The sequence below is a fragment of the Zootermopsis nevadensis genome, unplaced genomic scaffold, assembly GCF_977971745.1.
Source record: "Zootermopsis nevadensis isolate Lab colony 2312 unplaced genomic scaffold, Znev_1.0 Znev_ptg000007l, whole genome shotgun sequence".
Lineage (NCBI taxonomy): Eukaryota > Metazoa > Arthropoda > Insecta > Blattodea > Termopsidae > Zootermopsis > Zootermopsis nevadensis.
The window spans coordinates 9,261,376-9,285,055 of record NW_028259139.1 but is presented as its reverse complement, the minus strand read 5'-3'; the positions used below and the strand labels follow the sequence as shown (position 1 = coordinate 9,285,055).

Sequence of the window (23,680 nt, the reverse complement as noted above, 5' to 3'; positions counted from 1 at the left end):
AGAATGAACATAAATTATTTTCCTAAACACCTAATCGATCGGCATTTGTAACAGGGTTGTGTATTTTTTTTCTTCGGATATATTAATTGGAGTTTTAAATATTCCATTCTTTGTTTCTTTGTTGTCTTCTCACAGTTCATTACTCATTCGTTGTCTGTTTCTTCTTCGCGTTTTCACAATTTGCATCTTGTCCTGAAGACAAGTGAGCCACTTAACATAATGCAGTTTCGATATTATTGCATTCTGTTATTTTCCTTTTACTCCGAAACACGTCAGAATTCGGAAAGAAAACTGATAAAGCTGGACTTGAGAGATTGTGTTGCTCACGATATTTCATTTGTCTTGATGAGACAGGTGAAATATTCGTATAAGGCAAGATTACTCCTGAAAAGTAGGTCTTAGAGAAAGTAGAACTCTTATCTGTCAGGTGGGATCTGCTAAAACAGGCTTCTTGAAAGGAAGTGTTTTGTTCGAAACCTGCACGTCATCTCATGAATAAATTAATGCCAAGACAGCTTCAGACAATCCTTAACTAAAGAACCATTTGGACAGAGAAGGAATATACCATAACAATAATAACACTCATTATTCTGCAGACACATTGAAATTTTAGATGGTAATTTACACTTTTAAAAAGCTCTAGAACTTTTTCCTTCTTCTGAACGCTGTATCGTTATACAGAATTGTCCTTTGGTGGTTATTAGATTATTTAGACCTCGAAAGAGATGGGCAGGCTTTCATTTTACTGAGTAGGCAGGGATTTAGTGTGGGTAAAATCGCGAATAATCTCAAGGAAGATAAGATTAAAAATCGATATGATATTTGAAGTTTTCACGGCGATAAAAATTTGGACTGTGGTCTTATGGCTTGTACGTGGTTACCAACCTTCTGAAGGAACTCATTCCCTCTGTTTTTGGGGTATGAAAATACACGTAACCTTCATTTTCAGGGTAGGATGTTATCAACATTTCGGTCTGATGCATAACTTCCATCTTCAGGGTAGAAGACTATTCTGAAAATGGAGGCGATATATTTTTCTGCCCTGAAGATGGAGACGATAGCTGCGTTTCTCCGGCATGTTGACAAGACTTTGCAGCGTAAGAGACCGCTATCGGTATTATAAATTGATTTTGGTTTCCTCTGATATGTCCCCACTCGCTTCAGTGATATGAAATATAGGACACATTTGGACGTTTCTTCCACCCGAAGTTTACTTTATCCCAGTTGGTAGTTGAGGCCTTCGTCCTTAGCAATGCCGACTTGTTGAACCTTTAGAGATTTTGCCGGGCGCGCGTGCTTTATTGTGTACGCGTCTCGTCGTGCCCTTTTCCTAGGAAGTAATAAATGTCAAAGGATATGACACAATGTCAAGATAAGTACCAGTGTTATGTAGGCAGTTTTGTTTGTCACGCTTTCCTCGTGTGGCAAGAAAATAAGGTTACGTGATCTTTAACTGCCTTCCTCACTCATCTGTTTTGGACCTAACCCTGAGCAGATATCTGTAAACGAACGGGCGATACAATTCGGAATGGCATGATCGGGGCATGTAGCGCGCAAGGAAAGGATAAATGCGTAAAGAATTTGGAGGCATAGGATAATATTAAAATGAATGTTTTAAATATGTGAAATTTTAGGATTTAGTTAGTTTAGGGTAGGACCCATAGCGATCAGTCCTGAAAAGTGTAATAAACCTTCCAGTATCAGAAAAGCAGGGAATTTATCGAACATTTAAGGACTGGGCTACGTGGAATAATAACAGGAGAGATAGGGTCACGTGACGAAAGAAATGTGTAATCAAATGTTGTCCTAAAATGTGTTCTGAGTTATGCGGTGAACGTAGTTATTGACTTTTCGTTTTGCGCAAACATCACGCAAGCTACGTAATATTAAATATCGTGGTTCCTTTTTTTTTCGCTTTATGAAAGAAGTGATCAGCGTATAGCGGGCGACTAAAGTCGTGTGTGTGAGGGAGATATAAACTTATTTTGATTAAAATACCTTTCAGTTACAATTTTCATACCAGTGTTGAGGGTCATATTCTCGTTGCAATTAGGCTGGACTGGGGCGGTTATAGTATGTGGGTAGAACGGAAAAATGAGGACACACTCACACAGACACAGTCTATTCTGTCATGCCGCTGTTTTTTTAAAGGATGATTCAAGTTTTAATCAACAAAAAATGTTAGGTTAATTTATAGCCGTAGACCAGACGTTCTTATTCGATTAACCTGATAGACAAACCGAATGTGTCTCTCGCTTGCAGTTTTATATATTTTCATTCTGTCAATTTGATTATATTCATAGTTCAGGCCGTTAGTGATTGTTTTACACTGCGGAGGCCCCGGGATCGCTCCCATTCATACATGAAATAACGTGTATTGAAAATTTGGACTTTTTAAGATACGCCGTGTGCAATGATGCTTTAATTATTATAATTTCTAATGTTATTTTTATTAGTTACCTAGAATTGTCTCCCAGGTGATCGCTAATAGGTCAGTATATGTTGTTTATTTTAGCAACCCTTAAGGGATTTTAACTCTTTGTAACAGAAGCTTGTCTGTTTAGTCCGTACCGCAAAGAAAACACAACCCATAATCATTACGAAAAACAGCTGTTCAATAAAATAATCGCCATTTATTCTGAGAATCATAGGAAATCGACGAATATATGTGGTAAAAGGCAAAATTCCTTATTGTTGAAGAAGTGGTACTAGGCTTTGAAAGGTTAATACCCGTTTCCAGGATTCTGTTGTTTCAAGCCTGACGTACTACCTTCACATCTGGCGCAGAATATTATCATCTAGTGACTATTCCACATTTTGAGTCTGCATGGGTATGTATGTGTATTATACGATTATATATATAGCAATGTTATGTGGTGTGCTTGACGTGTCTTTCAGTGATATAGAAGTTGAAATGACACATGGGAGCTGTAGATAATAATATGGAGCATTGTAATTCGTACGCTGCAGAAAGCAGATAATGATACGCACTACATTTTGATAATATTTGAAAAAATATCCTTTGCGAGCTATAAAATATTAAAACTTTTACACTGCAGTGATGCCTGTAATTTGATAAGTACTACAGCTTGAAAGCTGTGATTCTTAGCTTTTAACTTCAACTGTACTATATATATATATTGACTCGAACTAAGTTTCTTAGAAGCGTCTTGTTTTATTTTTGGTATAGTTACAGTTTAATTTCAATGCAACTCTTTCATACAACTGCTGTTAGTGTTTCGTGTAATTATTTTATTATATTGTTGCACCACTTAACTGGAATAATTTTAAAGACGTGTTTCTACCATCACTTAGTCATCTTCGGGTTAATTTTGCATTGTATTATTTACATAATCTCTTACACTGTCGTGGTGTATATAAGTGTATGTTACTATGTTGGATTTAAAATAGATAAACCCATGTAACTTACACAATTAGAAGTGGATAAAGGTGTCAAATATTTTTGGGTTATCTTATGAAAGAAAATTATCAAGTATAGTGTTAAAAACCTTTAATATATAAAGACTTTTTGAACATTCTGTATTTATGATAACCAACCCTGAAGATGGAGGCTGTATGTTGCTTCGAAGCTCTGATATCTGTTTACAAGTCCACATTGCGTTATATCCCAGAAAATAACATCGACATTTTCACAGCAGCGAAAACCTCAAGTATCGTAGTGACACTAAGTTGATAATATTCTGAAAATCGATGCTTTGCTTCAGAGATAGATTGGGGAAATTCACAAATACAGATATGGACCTGATGAATAAAGCAGACTGAAACGACATGTAGATGTCTCTGCCAAAATGTTCTGATGGTCAGCTTGTTATCAGATACTAGTCTGCTGCTTCCTTGTGATTCAACTAAGCTCTGGGTGATACACGGTTTCGTAATGATGCCAATTGAAAGAGGTCCACTATGTAAGTCCCTGATCATTGCCTTGGAAGCCCACTGAAGCGTGTTCTGTTCAGGGCTCTGAAATACTCTCATCCAGGACGAATCAGGGACAGACCGGAAAAACAAATTGACCCACCAGGGTGTTGAAAAGATTTTTTAATCCGTAGGTAACGTAAGATTTCAGGTTATTACATCGGCGAGTATGAATATGGTTGTTTTCTAGTTCACTTTGTCGCGTGTTCTTATAGAAGTTTACCGACGTTTCGGTAACCACGTCTGAAATTTCCCTAAATTCATTGAGACAACACATGTAGATGTGACAAACTAATTGGCAACGTAAATTATTTGAGCTGAAGTGTTTCTTATAATGATATTTACGTCACTTGTCGATAATCATCGTATTTCATTATCATATTATCTTTTCGGAAATATACTTATCCCACTACACAATTCTTAACTATAAAGATATTGAATTATCCCACAGTTTCTTCAGTTGATAAACAATCTATTTAGATTAAATGATATCATTTAATAATCTACGAATCATCTGACACTGTCATAGTCCCGGACTGAAACATAAATACCCTAGGTGTTTTGTATTATTTTTATAACCTGGGGGAAAAGAATTGTACGCATCTCTGAAACGTGTCTTATCTTGAGCACATTTATAAATAAACATTAACAGTTTCTCTGTCACATATTTGTCTCAGTCTCGTAGTGATGTGCCTGTACATAGCTTAGCTTCACTTTATGGAAATTCTATGTTCATTAATCTTACCTGTCACCAGGAATTACTTGCAGATGTTTTTGTCGCAGCTCAGAAACTGCATATTTTATTCGTTTCCTTTTCATTGCGCCTTGCCAAGAGTGTATGGAAGTATTGTTTGTAAAATTTGTTGTAAATACCTCCATACACATTAAGGTTTTGTTTCACAGAAAGCTTAAATCATTGTATCTAATTTTCTTGTATTCCTCTGGTAATAGACATTGGAAATTATTACTCTTACGTGTAAATATGATCGCATGTAGACGGAAAAGGTTATGCCTTTGTAACCGAAGTTAATCTAAATAGTATTTAGTTCGTACCGCTAAGAAAACTCGGTGATTAAAATATATGAAATTGACAGTGACTTTGGATGTCTTGTAGGATGTTGCGCCGTGTAATGTGGTAGAAGTTTACAGATGTTGCAGAAATCAAGTCTGTTTTATCATCAGGGTGATCACTCATTGCTAAACGTCAGTAAATTTCTACCAGATAGAAGGTTCATTATTTGTACCGTTCATCAAATATTATTACAGTGATCAGAGCTAGGCGTATGAGATTCAGCGTATGGAAGAAGTAAATGCATACAGAATTTTGTTCGGAGAACTTCAAGAGAATAAACCACTTTGGAAGCGTCATCAAATGATATTAGATTTCAAAGGAATGTTAGATAAAAATTACTCGATTTAACTAGTTGAAGGTAGTTTATGGTAGGGTTCTTGTAAATACTATTATAAATTTTCGGGTACCATAAAAGACGGGAGATTTCTGGAGTAGTTGAGCGACTATCAGCTTGTCAAAGACGACCTTGCTCCATTGAGTTCGGCAAGGATTGAATCGTTTTTCTTTCATTTCGATTTGTATACAGTGAAGTGCTGTGCAGTTCTCACAGTGGAATCAAGTGATTTATGGAACCAAGAGCTTGGGAATGCTTGGCGTTTTCATCTGCGTCCGGGCAAGACGGATGCCACCGGGAGGACTGTGTGGAAAAACGTCACGTGACTTCGTGTGTGTGTGTGTGTGTGTGTGTGTGTGTGTGTGTGAGGGATGGAATGTGCCGATGCCATCCACGGTGACGCGTTCAGTTCCAAGATAGCATTTCCTCACTTTATAGTGTTCCTCAACACGTTAGATGTCACTGATGTCGGATGTAGGTTTTTTTCCCCCCGTCTTTGGTGGGAATTTTAAAAGAATACAAAATACAGTTCTCTTTTTACTTGTATGGATCTAATGAAAAGAAATTAGTTTTTAACCTGTTTGGCTCTAATAACTGAGCTGTGAGAAGTAAGGGTTGTTGCAGCTGATTTTGTAAAAAAAAACAGGGTTTGAGACAGGACAAAAGACTTCTACACCGCGTCGACACCGACTGTGCCCTTATATGACGTCATAATTTAAAAGATTTGTACAACGAAATGTTGAGGGTATTATTTGAGACATGCCAACAGGCAAACATAACAACAGGTGTGTAAACGTTCTTCTTTCGTGTTAATCGACATTAACAAGTACTTAGGGTATTGGAACAGGATTTAATTGATTCGGTATAGGATCCAAAGGTGAGGTTTTGTGATGACGCTTATAATCCTCATTGCACAGTAACGGACAGAAACGTGTGTAAGTAAGAACATGATTATTCTAACATTCGACGCTGTGTAACCGTGGAAATGTATAGTAAATTAAAGTAAATTTCGTATCATAAGGTAACGGGTGAGTTGAATCAGAATGGACGACTTTGAGCCGTGTGACGGAGCGAGGGGTTCTGCACGGCTGCAAACGGATTCCACTGCACCGGAAACTGGCTAATAGCGTAACCGGGCCCGGAACTACTGAGTTTCCTGCAAAATGGAACACCCGCCAGCCAGTCTCCTGCCGTGATAAAATCGTTCTAAACCGGCAAGCGTACCTTGCAATGCCATTTATCACCAGAATTCATTGCTTGGGTAAAAAAAGGAAGGGTTCACTGTGTTGTAAGCGAAGAGGACGCGACCCATATTCATGAAAATTCCACTTCACTTAATGTAGCAAACTAACGCCATGAAGTTAATCGTTGTTGGGAAGCTAATAGTAATCTCAGCTAGTCAAGAAATCCTCTGTATTGAACCAGAAACTTTATTACCGTTTTCACCGGTTCACGTCATGGGCCAGATGAATCCAATTCACACTCCAGACCCGATTTAAATTTTAAATATCAGTCTGTTAAAACAACCTGTTCTTCCCCCCGTAATAGGACTCTTGCCACAAGATGGAGTTATAGAATTGATGATGAACGCCTTTGACAGGCTGAAGTAGACTAGCTTCATTTCTAAACTAATCCCTGTCTCCTTTAATTAACGTTCGTTTTTAAGTCTTGATCTCTTCTTCAAGCTTTAAATATATCAAGTACTAACAGTTATACTTGAACTAAATGATGTTTTTCCTTTGGCACTACAGATCTGTTCATATGTACAAGGTTCGTAAAAGTTTATTAACCATTTCACACTCAGAAAGTGCGTTTAGGAGAGGCGGGTTATTTAGAATGTGGATGGATTCAGCTGAGTGAAGATAGGGTCAAATAGGGTGGTTCTGAACACGATGAATATCTGGAATCCTGTAAGAGTAGTTAATTTCTTGACAAGAAGAACGAATGTTAGATTTTTAGGAACTGTATTTGAGGTGATTAAGTTATAAAAATATTTTATGAGTGTAAAAGAACTAAAAATCAGCTTTATTATTACATGTAAGAAGAAACTTACACAAATTTAAACGTATTTGGATGAAATCGTATTATTTTTAGCCACTCATTTGACACATAAAGCAAATGATAGTGAAATCTACACGTTTTGTGTTTTTATTCATTAATGTCCCGACTCTTTTGGTACCTTCCTTGAGTTTCATCGCGTCTTGGATTTGAAGTCGATGCGAACTCAGCTCGGAATTTATTTCGACTGTGTATCACTGGTAAAAGAAAACTTTTTCCTTCCAATAAAACAGCACTCAAGTTGCTGTCAATGTGAACTGCGACAAAAAAGAAACTTCCGTGACTAAATTTTAAAACTTTTCTTTAAATAGATTTTCGTCTGTACAAAGACCCGAGTACCTTTCTTTATTGAAGAGACGCCACGTTTCAGTAATTTCGCGTTCAACTGAAGCTACCGGCCTTTCTATGTTTTGGTATTGTTAGATGTTTTCTCTTGTTCAAGAATTTATCTTAACTTCGTATCACATTTTCAAAGTTTAGTTACTAAATTTAAGTGTCTTTTAAGTTTTTAAGCAAATAACACTAATAGTTTCACTTTCATGCCCACAAATTCTATTTTGAATTACTGATAATCGTGTTTATTCACAGAGAAGCAATATATATAACGTAGTTATGCTAAACGTATGGGTATGTATAAAGATCTGAATTTACAGAGAGCAGATTGTGATATATCAAGGTTATAAAGAAATAACATTTTACAGAGGTGCAAGGTGAAGGTGTTATGGCGTATTTCAGTGCACAGTACTAAAAGTCATTGGTAGGAACTAAGTCAAGACGTTAAATACTTTGGATATCCAGTATTATTACCAATATTCCTATTTCGATACGTTCCGTGAAGGCAAAAGTATTTGAAATATTAATGTCCCCTTGTTATCAGAACCGTTACCGGTTACGAAGATCTATAACACAGTAGCGAAAACAGTGGAGCAATGATTCTGGGGAAATTTATATTCGCTCTGCATATGAACAAATTTCCATTATTTTATGAAACCAAAATATTTCTTATGCCGTTTACAATGCCCTGTTTCCATGTCGTATCCTCAACGGATGAGTTAAATTCAATCCACATATTTAATTCATTCAGGATTTATTACAATGTTATACTCCCATGTAACCTACGTCCAGTTCTTCCAAGTTGTCTATTCCTTTGGGTTTCCCAACTACAATCTCGTATGCATTTCTCGTTTCTTCCACTCGTACTACATTTCCCGTCCATTCTCATCATTCTTAAAATAATTAATATGCTGTTTGAATCACGTCCCGAAACATAGTACTCATGACCATTTGAACTCAATGGTAACTATATGTACCACCTGCATTTACAATCAGTAACTGTATTAATTTTATTTTTGTGTGTTTTGTTTGGTTTCTCACTGTACACAGGGATTATTTCCTTAAACAGTGTTAATCACTGTAGAGTTGTGTTCTCTTTGAGGTACGGACTTGATTTTTAATGATTATTTAGACGGAATTCGACATTGGTTTTCTTGGTTTTAGTCTGACTTTAAGCAAATGATGAAATCGTCCCCAAATTCCAAGTTTACCTCTTCCTGTTGAGGCCATTATATTACTTAGCTTTCCAATTTATAACTCCAACATTTAGAAAATAAAATTTCCTCCCTTTTTTGGTAGCAAACTATGACTAATTATCACCCTAACGTCTTAACCCTTATTTTTCGTACCAGAAGGACGATCGGGCATTGCCTGGGAACCTTTTAATATACTTTATTCCCCCAGAAACAAAGTCTCTCTCACGTATTCTCTCTTCTGCTATCCTCCCTAACCCTCTCTCTTCAGATTCGTCGTGAAGGGTTAATAATATCTCAGACAGTGGACAATAACCAAGATGATAATGTTGTAATCCTTGTTTGTTGTCCTTAGTTGCTTATTCATTGTCCCTCATTCGTGACCTTACAACGCACTATGCTGTTGAGATAATATTGACTTACTAGTTAACTGGATATGGGCTTGCAGTTTCCCCTCAAAAGGCCCCATTATCTCTAGTCTTTGTGTGTTACCAGTTAAAGCTAAGTTATCACAATAACTCTCGTGTAGCGTATCAGCATAAAACCGAAAATGTTTAGTCGAACTGTCACGCTGTAGATAAGCTTATTTATTTATTCTAATAGATTTGGTACGTTGAAAGAAACCACTTTGTTCATCTAAATTCGGTTATAAACACAGTGCCCATTTAGTGTGCTGCTAAGTGACAAAAGTTTGCTTTGATATTTGACCGACACATTTGTAAGTGTATTCCATACCTTTAATTATTTTCAGTTCGTTTCAGCATCACCCATAAATTGAATTAAATTTGTAATGAAATAGTTTTTCGCATTTTTTCCACAGAAGTACTTTACTGAAATAATAGAAATACTACCGATTAAATATCACTTCTATGATGGCTGTCTTCTGTGTTGTTGCGTTGCATCGCCCTGATGACGGAGGCAGTATGACGTCCGAAACGTTGATAAACATCTACCAGACTACACAGCGCAACAACCCAGAAGACATAAATCTTCATACTAAGAATCGCCCTGATGACGGAGGTAGTATGACCTCTGAAACGTTGGTAAACATCGACCAGACTACACAGCGCAACAACCCAGAAGACAGAAATCTTCATACTCATCGCCCTGATGACGGAGGCAGTATGACCTCAGAAACGTTGGTTAACATCGACCAGACTACACAGCGCAACAACCCAGTAGACAGAAATCTTCATCGCCCTGATGACGGAGGCAGTATGACCTCTGAAACGTTGGTAAACATCTACCAGACTACACAGCGCAACAACCCAGAAGACGGCAATCTTCATACTCACCGCTGTGAAAACTTCAAATCTTACAAGGTTTTAAAATGAATAATATAAAAAAATTATTGAAAACCTCAAATCTTAGAAGGTTTTAAAATGAATAATATAAAAAATTTATTATCAACCATGTTAACATTAAGCTTATAATACTAATAATTCAATTCAATTCATTTATTTAAAATAATACCAATAATAATAATAATTCAATTAATTTATTAAAGTGCTTGACAACAGCCAAAAAGGCCAATAACAGTCAAGTACTAACAACAATACAAACAGTAACAATAACATTACCAATGGTGTGTGTCTGAGAAAGTTTTGTGAATTAAAACAGAAGAAGCTATGCAACATGATTCTTGGGATGTCAGTTTGGGCCCGTGTCTAATTCAAGTGTTGAGTTGCTAAAATATTTGTGCGCCAGTAGAATGGACCTTTGTATGTGGCCTGTCAACGGTTGTCGAGTGGATATCCAGGCCTGGGATTGTCACGCCGTCCGTACGTGGCCTGCTGACAGCATGAGTCCAATAAATGTTACATTACGAAGCGCGTTCCTTCGCAACTCCGAGAAGCAATCCGGACGGGGTCCACTGTCTCGTATCAATTTGCAGTCACAACGGCTTCAACTGCATCTTGTTTTGCCTCTCCCTTTGCTAACACTATTTATATGCACGATTGAAGAAACAGCACTTTTTTACACTGGCTTTTGTAATCTTTATACTCAAAAGTACTTTCTTTAAACTCCGATCATGTACGAAGTGTTCAGAAAGAGACGTAACTCCTAGAGGATCGTGTATTTCTTTAACTATTGCCTTTATCTCTACTTCAGTTGTCTTCATTGTTCAAGAAAGGATGTTCGTTGATGAGGAATAGAAATTATAAATCCACCAAGACGAGATATGAACAGAAATGTATTCTCAGACGGGTTAAGTTTCTTTTAAACATTTTATATATTTTCACTTCAAAATTCTTATTTGTGTATAAGATGTAGATTTTGATTGATTTATAATTACATGAGATATGAGTTTCATGGCGGTGGAAGTTTGAATTGGGATCTGACCAAAATTTCGAATAGAATTTACAAATTTAGAAACATACAAGAAAACGAGATGATTGAGATGTCAAAAAAATTGTAATTTATTATTTTATTTTTATATTTTATGTTTTCGTGTGCGAGAGTAATCTTTCTAGAATAAATTGGTGACTAGTGTGATAATGTTCCACAGAAAAATATTCGGAATGTCTTCCTTGAGTCAAAACCTTCGTTCTTGTAATTTGTAGGAACATATTGGATGTTTGAAAACTCAAATAATCTTTGTATCAAATGCACTTTTCGTTTATTTTTTACCTATGCAGAAATTTTGAAATAAGGTGGTTTACAGTATTGAGCTACTACATGAAATACCGATTCTGATAAAATCAAATGCTCACACGTGTTGAAAACGTAGGTAATATGTTACTGTATCTGGTAGACTTCTAAGAAATTGCATTACAAGGTTATCAGCAAAAGTAAACATCTCTTTCCTTTGTGGTTAAAATATCATCTCGCTGTGTATCGAATTACGTGTTACTATTCTTATCCTTACTTTCATTATTCATTTTGTTGTTCCTTTCATTTAATATACCAGTTGTCACAACAATTTAAAAAAAATATCTTAAAATTATAATTGCGAACATTTAATCCTTACATTTGTAGATATAAGACTAACAATTCTGATTTACATTTTAGCAAGAATTAATTAAATATGGTCTCAGTTTGAAGGTTACTATCTTCTGAATTATAGCACTATGTAGTTTGGTAATGTTTATCTGCGTTTCGGAGGTTATTCCTGTATCCATTATCAGGGCTACACGACTCTACAACCCATAAGATAGCCATCTATTCTTGCTGCCGTGAGCACGTGATATCCTGGTCTTAATTTCTTCGTGAATATAATTGTGTAGCTCTCGTCCTCAAATATGTGTACTTTTCCACATTATTGAATGATTTGTTAGCTACTTTTATGTTACGAATGTGTCCTGTATTTTGGTGACAAGGTTCTTACAACCCCTAGGAACATAAATACGTACTAGAGCTTGCAAACAAATTGAACAATATTCACTGGTAAATCCCAGCACTCACAATGACCGCTTACTGGTAACCCATATGCCCGTAATATTGATATCCACCAATTGCTACCTTCGGGGGTGTAATTTCCGGTCTGTAGGAATATTTGTGTACTCTCAATTTCCTTTCTGGGAACCCGACATATTAACAGAAAGTAATCAGAAATAGTCATGAGCAGTTTGTGCTGCTTATCACAGGGTTTCATATTAATGCCACAAGGATTTTCTGAACTCAAAAAGCATCTATGTGTGAATGTCAAAATGTATCATAACATCAGTACCTTAATCGTGTTAAAAACTTTTGATGAACAGAAATATTTAATGCGAAACTAGTCGACAGATTAATAATATATACCATAACATTCAAACAATTCATCAAGGGCCTTCATGTTCAAGCCAATTACAAATTTTCTATGCAACATTTGTGCAGAAAAAGACATTGGGAGATAATAGTTTGCACTCGTCGACCGTGATTTTGCACGCACTAACAGACGAGTGGATTTGTTGAGCCCGGTTTATCATCCTAATTCGAAATTAAAATTAAAAAAACATTACAACCAAATATAAACTAAATCCAAATTACTGTTTGACACTTTAATTATGTAACCACGTGATGCGGGAGCCAGTTGTGTGGTTTAGTTATGTTGTTAAACACACGGTAACAGCAAAAGGTTTTATTAATGCAGGTCACTGAGCTTCTAGTTGTTGATAAAATGTTTCAAAGGTCGGTTGAGAGCTGAAGAGTAACCATTTCGACTGCTTCGTAGCCTTAAGTAGTCTAAGACATCCTGCCATCAGAACGCGTCCAGTGCTTAATCCGCTATCAATCTGTCTGTTCACATACTTCTTTTTGAATGAATTTACCTTCGAACTGCCAATAATGCAATGTAAGCTGTGTTTACAACATTTTTTTGTGTATTTTAAGGCTGTGAGATATATTAACGAATACAGGATTATTAAAGCTTGCAGTCATCATACATAATAAATACACTGTCAGAAATGTTTATATGTTTATTTCTGTTTAAATGTATAGTAAAATACTGATTTTATTGAATTAATAACAGAACACAGTACTTTTCCTTTTTTCTTATTGTTTTTTGTACAAAACAAAATTATTGACACAATATTATCTACATATTTGCTTGTGCCTTAAGTGCTGAAACAAGATAGGGCATTTCTTTCAAAAATACTATTATAATATATTCAGTTCCGATTCAATTTCATTCAATGCCACGCAAAGTGAAGTTGTCCCACTACACGCTTTGGAAGCACTTGATAGGAGAGGAATTGTAGCTCATATGCATTTTTACCGCGGCTCTAGATTGGGCAGAGTGGTTGTTGAAATATTTGATAGGTAGTGGACTATGCACTGTGGATTTCTCTCTTATGGCTATCTTGAAAGTACGTCTAATCTAATGCGATACTAAAATACAGCAAGGTCTTCCATATTGTTCTATCAGCAAACTATAGAATTCTATGAGAACTGCTTATGGAACTTAGAGTAATTGAAATGAATCTATCAGAGCTTACTATGAATTTGTGTTCCTGCGTTGTATGTGTCTCTGGGAATTGTTCGCAATAAGATCTCTGCCGTCGAACATTCCTTTTGTAATTTATATTTTAACACTGTGTTTGTTGTGTGAAATCATTTTATTTTTATTGTTTCAGGTGGAGGCCTGACATATTAGGTCTTTACCTGATGTGACGCATGAATGACAGAACGCGGACATCTTATGTACATTTCTTTAAAGATGGCGCAAATTTGGACGTGCGTCTTAACGCTGTGTAGCGTGGAGTTAGTTGGTAAGTACAAACAGAACAATTAAAACATAAGAATGTTAAGACCCCTGATTGTGGTTAAAAAGGACATAATTCTCAGGTCCTTCAGTAGGCAAGTTGTGAATTATTTTTACTGTAAAGCAAGAACCTTGTGGCATTAACACATGACTTTGGCTGTACTTATGGGAGGGTTCACAACTCTGCCGAGCGTATATTAAAATCGATCTACTTAGTCTGTCTTTCTGTGCACGTGTAACGACTGGACGGATTTATACGAAATCTGACACTAAGAAGTTTTATTAAAATTTATTAGCATATTACAACTTCATTTATGATCGAACAACAATGAACATACTTTACATGCTTACCTGCATGGATTTCTTCTCGCGAAAATGAGAATCGCCAACATCGGAATTTTGTGGCCATTCATGAAGGTCGAAGGTCAGTTTTTGGCTAATGCGGTTGAGTTATGCTATGCATGCATATTCGTAATAGATCGTGTCCATATTACTGTTCTTCTGGCCTATGTTTAATGCAGTTATAGTTATATTGAAACAGGGACAAAAATATTAGTGAATAATGAAGTGTTGATTCCCTGAAAAGTTAAACGTTACTGGCGGCAGTTAAATAAATATTAGCTATGTTATTTAAATAAGGACAGATTAAGATATTGTTTTTGTATTGGAAATCCGTTGTTAATTTAACGTCTTACGGTTCTAATTCTTCATATTGCTTACAGAGTTTTGCTTAAATATAGTAGAAGTCTAATTCATATCCAAAATGTTCGAATTTATTAAATCACAAACCAGAGATATAATATGTATCCGTACATTGCGTCAGATTTGCAAATTTTTTATATTATTTAGGCATTGTGCATCATGTTAATTAACTTTAAAGGATACGGTTACTAATTAAATGTCAATATTATTACATATTAACCGAAATAGTACATTTCACTCTGTGTGGTTTAAGTGTAATAGACCTAGGTACTTACATTTTTTATTCAATACCCATTACAATTTTTACACATTGTAATTATACAGTTAGAATATAATGATCTTGTATCTTATCTTTATCACCCTCTTTCTGTTCTCCCTTAATTTATTTTCCACCCCTTCTACATCTCAGTAAATATTTAGTGTATAACACAAACACAGGAAATTAAAAACTAATACAATGTAATACAAATCCAAAGCAGTTTATATGTAAAATATCGCTCAGAACATGATGTTACGAGAGACTAACAGTGGAAAAGTTCAGCCTTTGATTCGTATTACGTTTTCTGTGAGTTCGGAGTCAATTTAAATATCTCGCTTTTGAGCGTAAGCAAACTCAGTCATCCACAAACATCAAACTGGCTGTTATATAATACAACGAATTTTATGTTGTTTATAATTGTCGAAATATGACCAAAATATTATCCATTATTACTAATTAGTTTTGTTAGCCACAGACATGGACGTTGCTTAATGTTACTTATGTTAATGCTCGTAAGACGCAGGAAACGATGTCATTAATGTCTGTAACTGAAGAATATTAAAAGTAGGCAATACTAGGAATTTTGCAAAGGACGTATTTTTTAAAATACGCGTGTGATGAAGTGTATATTTCATCACTGTTATTTCATACTTACGCGATAGATCAACCATCTGAAGCAAGACTCTGATATAAATAATATTTAAAAGTTCAGCTCTTACCTCAAAGAAAACACAACACTTATCCATTACGAAGACCGGTTAGTTCACGCCCTTTAAAGATGTAACCGCTGTTTTTTGCCAGAGCATACTAAGTAATACATGCAATGGGAAAATGCAAAATTAATTATTGTGAAAGCAGGTGGTACGTATAGTTGCCACTAGATTTTAAAGGTTTAATAGGATGTTGTAAACTGTTGTAATTATATGGGCCTGTTTTGTTTGTATCTTCAAGTATTTATACTAAAGAACTTAATTCCGTATTAAGTGTGTTAATTATAAATATTTTCTTCTACCTTACCTCTAGATGATTATTCTGTGGATAATGGAGGCTCAGAAGCCAATGCTTGTAGCAGGTCATTAACTCTGTTCCTTTCAGGATTTCGTGATTAAAAAAAAGGGCATAGACTCATCATTTATTGATCAGTGAAGTTCTTCGTATGAAGTTATACAAAATTTTTAAACAAATTACTGATCTTCAATTCATTTCCATATTATGTTAGAAATTGAAATTTTTTCCCATAAACGTGTTACATATTTACTGCGGTTATGGGTTAGACTATATTTTATCTTATTATCGCTTCGTGTATTTTGTCAGACCATCTCTTTATAGATCAATAATGTCTCTCTTGAAAGTAGTTCCATTTAAGTTACGGGATCTTCTCAGCTATTACATTTCCAGATGTTGAATCCGTGGTCTTATACGCTGAATTTCTTCGGTTTTAAGACTCTGTCGATTCTGGGATGTTGAGTCGTGCAGTCTGGAAGATTTTAACCAATGTTTCAGAGGAGATTAGTGTCTGATTATTGAGGCAGCAAACATCTCTGAAACGTCGTTTAACATCAGTGAGACTTCACGGCGCAACATTTCAGAGGATTGCAATATTAAAGGCAAATTTGGTTTATAATGATATTACCAAAGGTACAGAACGTATTTCGAAAAATCATGAAAGATTGATAAGTACGGCTATCGCATAGTTATGTAATATGGACACGGGGAGTGTCTTCCTATGGTGAAGCAACTTTTTGTGTGCACTGTTGATGAATATCAGTTTTAAGCTCATTATAATTTAGAGTTCCCTGAAATTTGTAACCGAAAGCATATACAGAAATTCCAGAATGACCACATGTGTATTGTTATGTGTTCAGTGACTCACTACCCCCATAATATATTTTTCATACTGTAATTCTGAAACTGTTGGTATGTATGGCTGTTGAAATACTTTACATCCACAAGGGTTATTTCTGTTTGTTTTTTGTTTTTTTCGAATATTTATTGATATAACCTGTTACGCAAATATGATTTGTGTAATGATTTTTATTTTTTTGTAGTTCTTTGTTTTATCGGGTGACATGTATTTTGTGTATTTGTATTGATGAGCAACGGCTTTAAATATTTTAAATAACGTCGATGAAATTTTTATATCATTTAGCTATAAACACGCAAAATAAGAATGCAATTTTTAGCAAAATTGTGGTTTTTAAGTGGCGACTATTAACGTATTGCTTTTCAAAGTGTAACATTTTGCATGTATGTTAAAAATTATAATTAATTGTTATAAAAATATACAGCACAATATGGAAACAACAGTTACAAGTGTCCGAGATGTTGTGAGTGAATATAGAAGATTAAAAAATTCGTTATAGGAAAATAATTCGACGAAACGTCTTATCGGTCCAAGCGTTTCTTTGCCGTCTGTCTACCATGGCCGATCTTAAATGAATTCATTTTACTGGAGTGTGTTATTTCTTTAATCGCACTGCCATTTGTCAACGCTTACTACTTTGATATATCTTACAGTGATACATGTTGGTATATATAATTACTTCGGAATAAATATATATTCAGCCCTGGAAATGAAACAGCATGTTTTACCGAAACGTCGATGTCCATAAGGCAACGCCACCCGGTTACACCATCTCAGAAACAAGAGCACCTCTATTCTCTTAATTTTCGTGAAACAAAATTATATTAAATTATAAAAGCACAGTGATATATATTTATGTAATCTGTGCTTAAAAACGTAAGTAATTCTGCGTTTAATCAGTTGATCGTTTTAATCGTTAAGTACTGTGTTATCTTTTCGGTGCGGACTGATTTATTCTATAGTTGTGCTTCGGCTTCAAAGGGAATGAGCTACTTTCGATACACGTCTTCTTATTTTAATACGAGGATTTGGTGAAACTTAAAATAGTAAATAATCTAAACGTGGGAGATATTATATTAGTAATTACGTATTAAATAAATATTTATTTTTTCTCTTAACGTTGACAGTATGCATTGTTTTCCGAACTGCATTTCTGATGTCATATGCAGAAGGCAGTTGCAAATTATTTTCGGCACAAGATTCATTTACACGAAGCGCCATGTGGAATGGTATAGCAAAATGGCAGTTAATACTGACTTCGCGTTGTAGTGGTGCATTTTCGAGGCGTTTTATGATCCTACTGACACAAATAACTGCTCTCCATCTGAACTGGTTAGACTGATTAATTGGCGCATTACCGCTCCACCAGATGGCGACCACTTCATTACTTTAATTTCATTTCCCCCCCTTCGCTGGGATCGTCCCGACGCTGGCCGCCCTGAGTCGACTCGGTAATATAGTTGAATAGTAGCGCTGGTGGATCCGTAGTAGATGGAATTTTCCCCCAAATAAACTCCCAAACTCCATACATAGTTAATGATTCACACACACTGCAGCATAAAAGTAAAGTGACGTCCAAGGCTGGGAATGAAGACAGATAAATAATTCAGTCACGTGAGACAGGAATTTGTTTAATTAAACAGATTAAGGCTTTATATATTCGTGAAAAAATATAAATTTTATTTTCTGTTTTAAATAAATGCTTTTATTAATGGTAATCATACCACCCAAGGCCTCCCCTAAAATCATATAAACTAAAATACAATTGAAATAATAACAGTTTTAAAATACTGAAATTACAAAAATAATTGTTAACATTCAGTTCATGGATATTATATTTGTGTTGCTATTGAATCATATTGAATCGATTGTGCATACATGTAGTGTTTGTAGTTTAGTGTGCATTACTCGAATTATGTCAATATCAACGCAATGTAATTTATAAAAGAATAACCTAAAAATTATATGTTTATCCCAGCTGTATATATAATCTCTGTTCTTGCTGAAATGATTGGTTATGTGTTAAACATTTAACGGAGTGTTCTAAATATCAACACATTTCGTGTTTACTAGAGAAACACTACTACAACAGGTACATTACACTTTATAGAAACAAGAAATATATTTGTATAAAGTATATATTTTGCAGAAGTGTTTCCACGCAATTAAATTAATTTTTGAGAATCTCATAGTACGACCAGGTAATTATGAAATTTGCCATCTTTCCTGGTATCCGAAGGTTCAAGGCCCGACTCTTAAATGTATTGTAATCCAGATGAATTTAGTTTATATCCTGTTGCGTTAATATAAATTTTAATATTATCGTCCCTTATGACTGGGGTTTTACTTCAGTGTTTCTAATCAAAACTTAGTGCGTATTTATTGTTTACCCCATGCACGCTACATGGACTGCTTATCTTTTCCTCTATATTTCATTATCTTAATAACATATGGTGAAGAGAACAAACCATGGAGACCCTTATTATGCATTTATCCTTGCTCTCAACCATATTCAATCTGCGTTCTTCCGTTCATATGTGAGACCAAGATTCACACTCATACGAAATAACAGGTAAAATTACAGTTTGATTTACAAAACATTTGGTAACATTCTAGTTCCTACGATTACTGCTTGATGGCGCTGGCCTCTCCTTTTAAGTTGGGGCAACGAAGCATGCCGTATATCCGGTTCATCATCGTTAAACATATTCTCAGCTCCTGCTGAGGACGTCTCGATCAATGGTGGCTCGTAGTTAAACTGTATTGTAGTTTCAAAATTAAACTACCTGTTAGCGAATTGAGATGCTCAAGATAGCGAGTTTGAAAATGGCTGTCTTACGGAATGTCGCGCCGTGTAGTCTCGTATATTGACCACTGATCGGCCCAAGTTTCAACATTTTCTGATTGATCCTATATCTTCACCTTATTTTTTATCGCGCGTCCTACAATAATGGAAGATGTAAGCACCTCTGAAACGTCGGAAGTTTTCTTTGAGACTACACGGTGAAATATTGCAGAAGACATCGTCGCGCGTGATTGGTAAGTTACTCGTATGCGAAGTTTAGACTTTTTAATTCAGTTGCTACAGGATTTTTATTGTCGATGCGTCGTTTAAACTTCGGTAAAACTAAAGAGACAGTAGAACACCGAAGGCAGTGGACAAACGCGTCGACGACCCAAAGAACTGATTGGTTTTAAGGAAGAGTTTAATGAAAGTAGGGCATACGTCGCAGGGGATTTCTCGAGACAGATGTAACGAGCTCGGAAAATGTATTCCGTATCATCGTAAATACGCGTTTTGTCATTTTCGGTCTTAACACAGTCAAAAACACGATTTTCAGGTCGTGCAATACGAAATTTTTATCAAAATCCGTCCAGTAGTTCTCGAGTTGAACTAACTGGACAAACGGACGGATAGACAAGACCAGCTCATAAGGCCTTCGCCCTATGAACTTGGTGCAAAGAATGCATAATAAAGGATTCGGGTACATGCTACAGGCTTCGTCAGGTTTCCTGAAATGATATTGAAAAGAACGAGATGAAGATGTGTACTTGAAGGACATACAGGAAAATGTAAAGAAAGGATATAAAATAAATATATTTTCGGATAAAAGTTGGTGTTGAGTGACAGACTTGATTAAAATGCACGGGGAGATGCCAAATGTGTTGGAGATCCTGAAGGGAATAAACCATTCTAAAGACCTAGATTAGATGGATGTATAATATTAAAGTAGATATTTGATAAATAGGGTGGGGGTGGGTATGGAACCAGTGTCTGGTACTTTGAACACAGTAATGAAGATTCTGATTGAATAAAAGAAGGGGAATTTCTTGAAAAGTTGAGCAACTATTAGCTTTACATGAATGAATCAGCCCCATGGAGTTACTTAACTTTCATTTAGAGCTATTAATATATTAATGATTATATTCTGATTAAACATATTTCTATGTAGTTCTATAACTAAGAGATATGAATAAAGAATAAATAACATCAATAATTATTCTGTGAATAAACAGGGAAAGTTCCTCAACTGTGTTATGCATTATTAAAGAGGAACATCTAAGACTCTTGGGTGTAAATTTGATTTGCGAATTGCATTCTCCGTTGTTGGTAGATGCGCGTGCCCTGAAGTTGTGTTCTGCCGGCTTTCCCGCCAACTAACGAGGTTATGTATGCTAAACATCGTCCCGGAGCGTTGCTTCTGCTGTTACTGTACTGAATGAATTTAATTATTGTTTTACGAGAAATTCATACACAAGCTTGGGAAATTGCTGTTGTGATGTAGTAAGTAAGTGGGTTGGTGACTTGTCTACTCAAGCCAGCTAACAAGTCACCCACCGTGTTGATCTCTCAGAACAACAGAATGCTACAAACTTCTAGCGGAAAATAGAATGAAAATTCCGACACAATGTCACACGTGTTCGCTTCGTTTATGTGATGTCTATGAGGTATTTTGTTGTATACAAAGCGCTTTTAAAAATAATTCGCGCCTTATACAATTTTGCTTGATCGTCATCGGTTGGGGAATTTTATATAATACGAAGAAGGCAAATGATAAAAATGGACCAGCATTATAATGCTAAAACGACATAAGACGAATTTTCTCAAGAAAATATTTTCAGCGACTCTTTTTATGAGCAAAATAAATTACAAAAACAAAACACTACTTTCTTTCTCAAAGAATGACACAGCAGAATTGATGAATTTATGTCTCGTATTCTGCAGACTCCGGGTTTGAATATTGGCCCTGATACTGAGTGTTCGGTGTTTTACGTTGTTTTTCTCAGTATTTCAGATCATATGATGGTGCAGTAGACGTACTTAAAAATAAGCTGCATCTCAAATTCACAATTATCATTTATCTTAACACTTGATTCTGTATAATCTACGCAGTTGGAATAGCGTCTTTAAATATCCAGGAATTAGATATTCGCAACTTTGGATTTGTAGGATATAGAAATTAACTTAATTTGTCCAAAATTAGTTGTTATGTTAATTATTTATACACGAAAATGCCGTCCTTCTGAAATTAGCTTCTCGGGTCTACATGTTTGCAGGGAATTAGTGTAGGTTCAAGTCCAGTGCATGACATGTGATGATTTTCAGCACTCCTCCATCAATTATTCTGTCACCAACATTTGGCTCTGCCTGAAACTGGGCGACATTTGTGATAACCACTCACAGCTCAATTTATGTGCCTGGGACCAAATTATCGTCTGCGAAAATGTAATAGGATAAATTTCTTCATTCAAAATTCAATTTAGTAACTACTAAGAGATTCGTGTTCTCTTACCTAGCTACTGTACTTCCTGTGTTTTATGTGGTATCTGTAATTAAACGATAGCTTAAGTACTTTTGGCTGGCATTGTCTAATATCATAGATATTCGAGAAATAATGCTTAGGGCTCTTCGATCGACGAATCTCGTTCGTAACATCGAAAGCGTCAAAACACTGGTTTTGTTATGTAGGTTACAGAATTGAATTTTTATTATTTTATTGCATTATTATTGTGTTCTTCACCTATATCGTATCTGTAATTGACCTTCTAGCTCTTGACGCAGGACATTATTAATAAAGAACTGAACTGAAATATAATATTTATGTAACTTTAAGCAACATTTTGTGCTAATATTAAATATATGTATCTGTAATATATCGGCGTGTAAGCAGTCTTGTTTGGTTACCAACGTTTCGGAGGAATGCACATGAGTTACACACTGAAGATAGGGGCAGTTAATTGCTCCGAAAGTTTGATGGTTATCTACAACCCGACAATCAAGAATTTAATTGGAGTTTTTCAAAATTTCTGTTACCGCAGGTGACCTCACAAAAATTACGTCAGAAATTTGGATTAAATTAAAGAAGCTTAAAACGTACAGCAGTAAAGTACGAAAGAAAATGAAACATTAGAATCAACCTGTTTTACGAACCCCTTTGGACCAACTTTGCGCGCTCTCAGAGGTCCGCCGGTCTTCGATTGAGGAACTCTGCTCTTAAAGTTATAATTTAATATTAGTTTAATTTTTTTCTAAAGATCTGTCCGTACAGAAGTCTCGGAATTTTACGCGGAATTGGGTTAGTGTTCCTTACTCTTGGCGAGGTGGCTTAATCTGTGATGGTATCAAACTCACAAAGTTAAAAAAAGTTTTGAGATTGATTACTCTCCTGTGACACAACATTCATTCCGAGTTTTACAAAATCGGACAATTAAGTGTCTGCATTTCTGGTTGATTATGTGCGACGGCGAACACAAACATGAAACGACAAAGACTACCTGGCAATAAAATAGCATAACGCGATGTATAAAACCATAGTTCAGTTTAATAGTAAGATTTGTATTAAGACTAACAAAATTAAATAAACATTTAAGCACTGGAAGCGAAATTTTATTTTAAATATATGGGTTAAATTAGAAACAAGGACTATTTGATAAGGGTTGCCATGAAGTATAAGTTTCATTGGTAATTTCACAGTTATTATTCTGTCATCGCACAGTCGCCATGTTGTCATTTACCTATAACGGATATGAAGAAACGGACTGTTTAGGCTGTAGATTTGCCACAGTACAAAAATTGTAAAAGTGTAATGAGTGACGCTTTGATGACGTCCACCAAACAAGTTTGATATTCTTCCATGTTGATTTTGTTACATTAGTTAAGTTGTATTAAGATTAGGGGTTTCGAATGATACAGCGTTTATTAAAACTTGACCAATAATAGGTTAAATTAATAGGTCTGTGTGTAAA

At 35.4% G+C, this 23,680-nt stretch overlaps 1 protein-coding gene across 13 annotated transcripts in view; it reads left to right on the top strand.

Annotated features, from left to right (window-relative positions):
• LOC110829088 (Dpr-interacting protein beta) overlaps positions 1-23,680 on the top strand; it is a 281,343-nt gene that overhangs the window by 134,067 nt on the left and 123,596 nt on the right. For 10 of the 13 annotated variants that reach the window (XM_087344207.1, XM_022062437.2, XM_022062435.2 and 7 more), the window contains one exon: positions 13,981-14,115. In XM_087344207.1, the coding sequence (XP_087200333.1) occupies positions 14,025-14,115 (91 nt within the window). In that variant the 5' untranslated portion in view covers positions 13,981-14,024. Of the gene's footprint in view, positions 1-2,810; positions 2,832-13,104; positions 13,200-13,683; positions 13,714-13,980; positions 14,116-23,680 lie in introns of those variants that run through there. The other 3 variants (XM_087344206.1, XM_022062442.2, XM_022062443.2) reach the window with 3 other exon arrangements.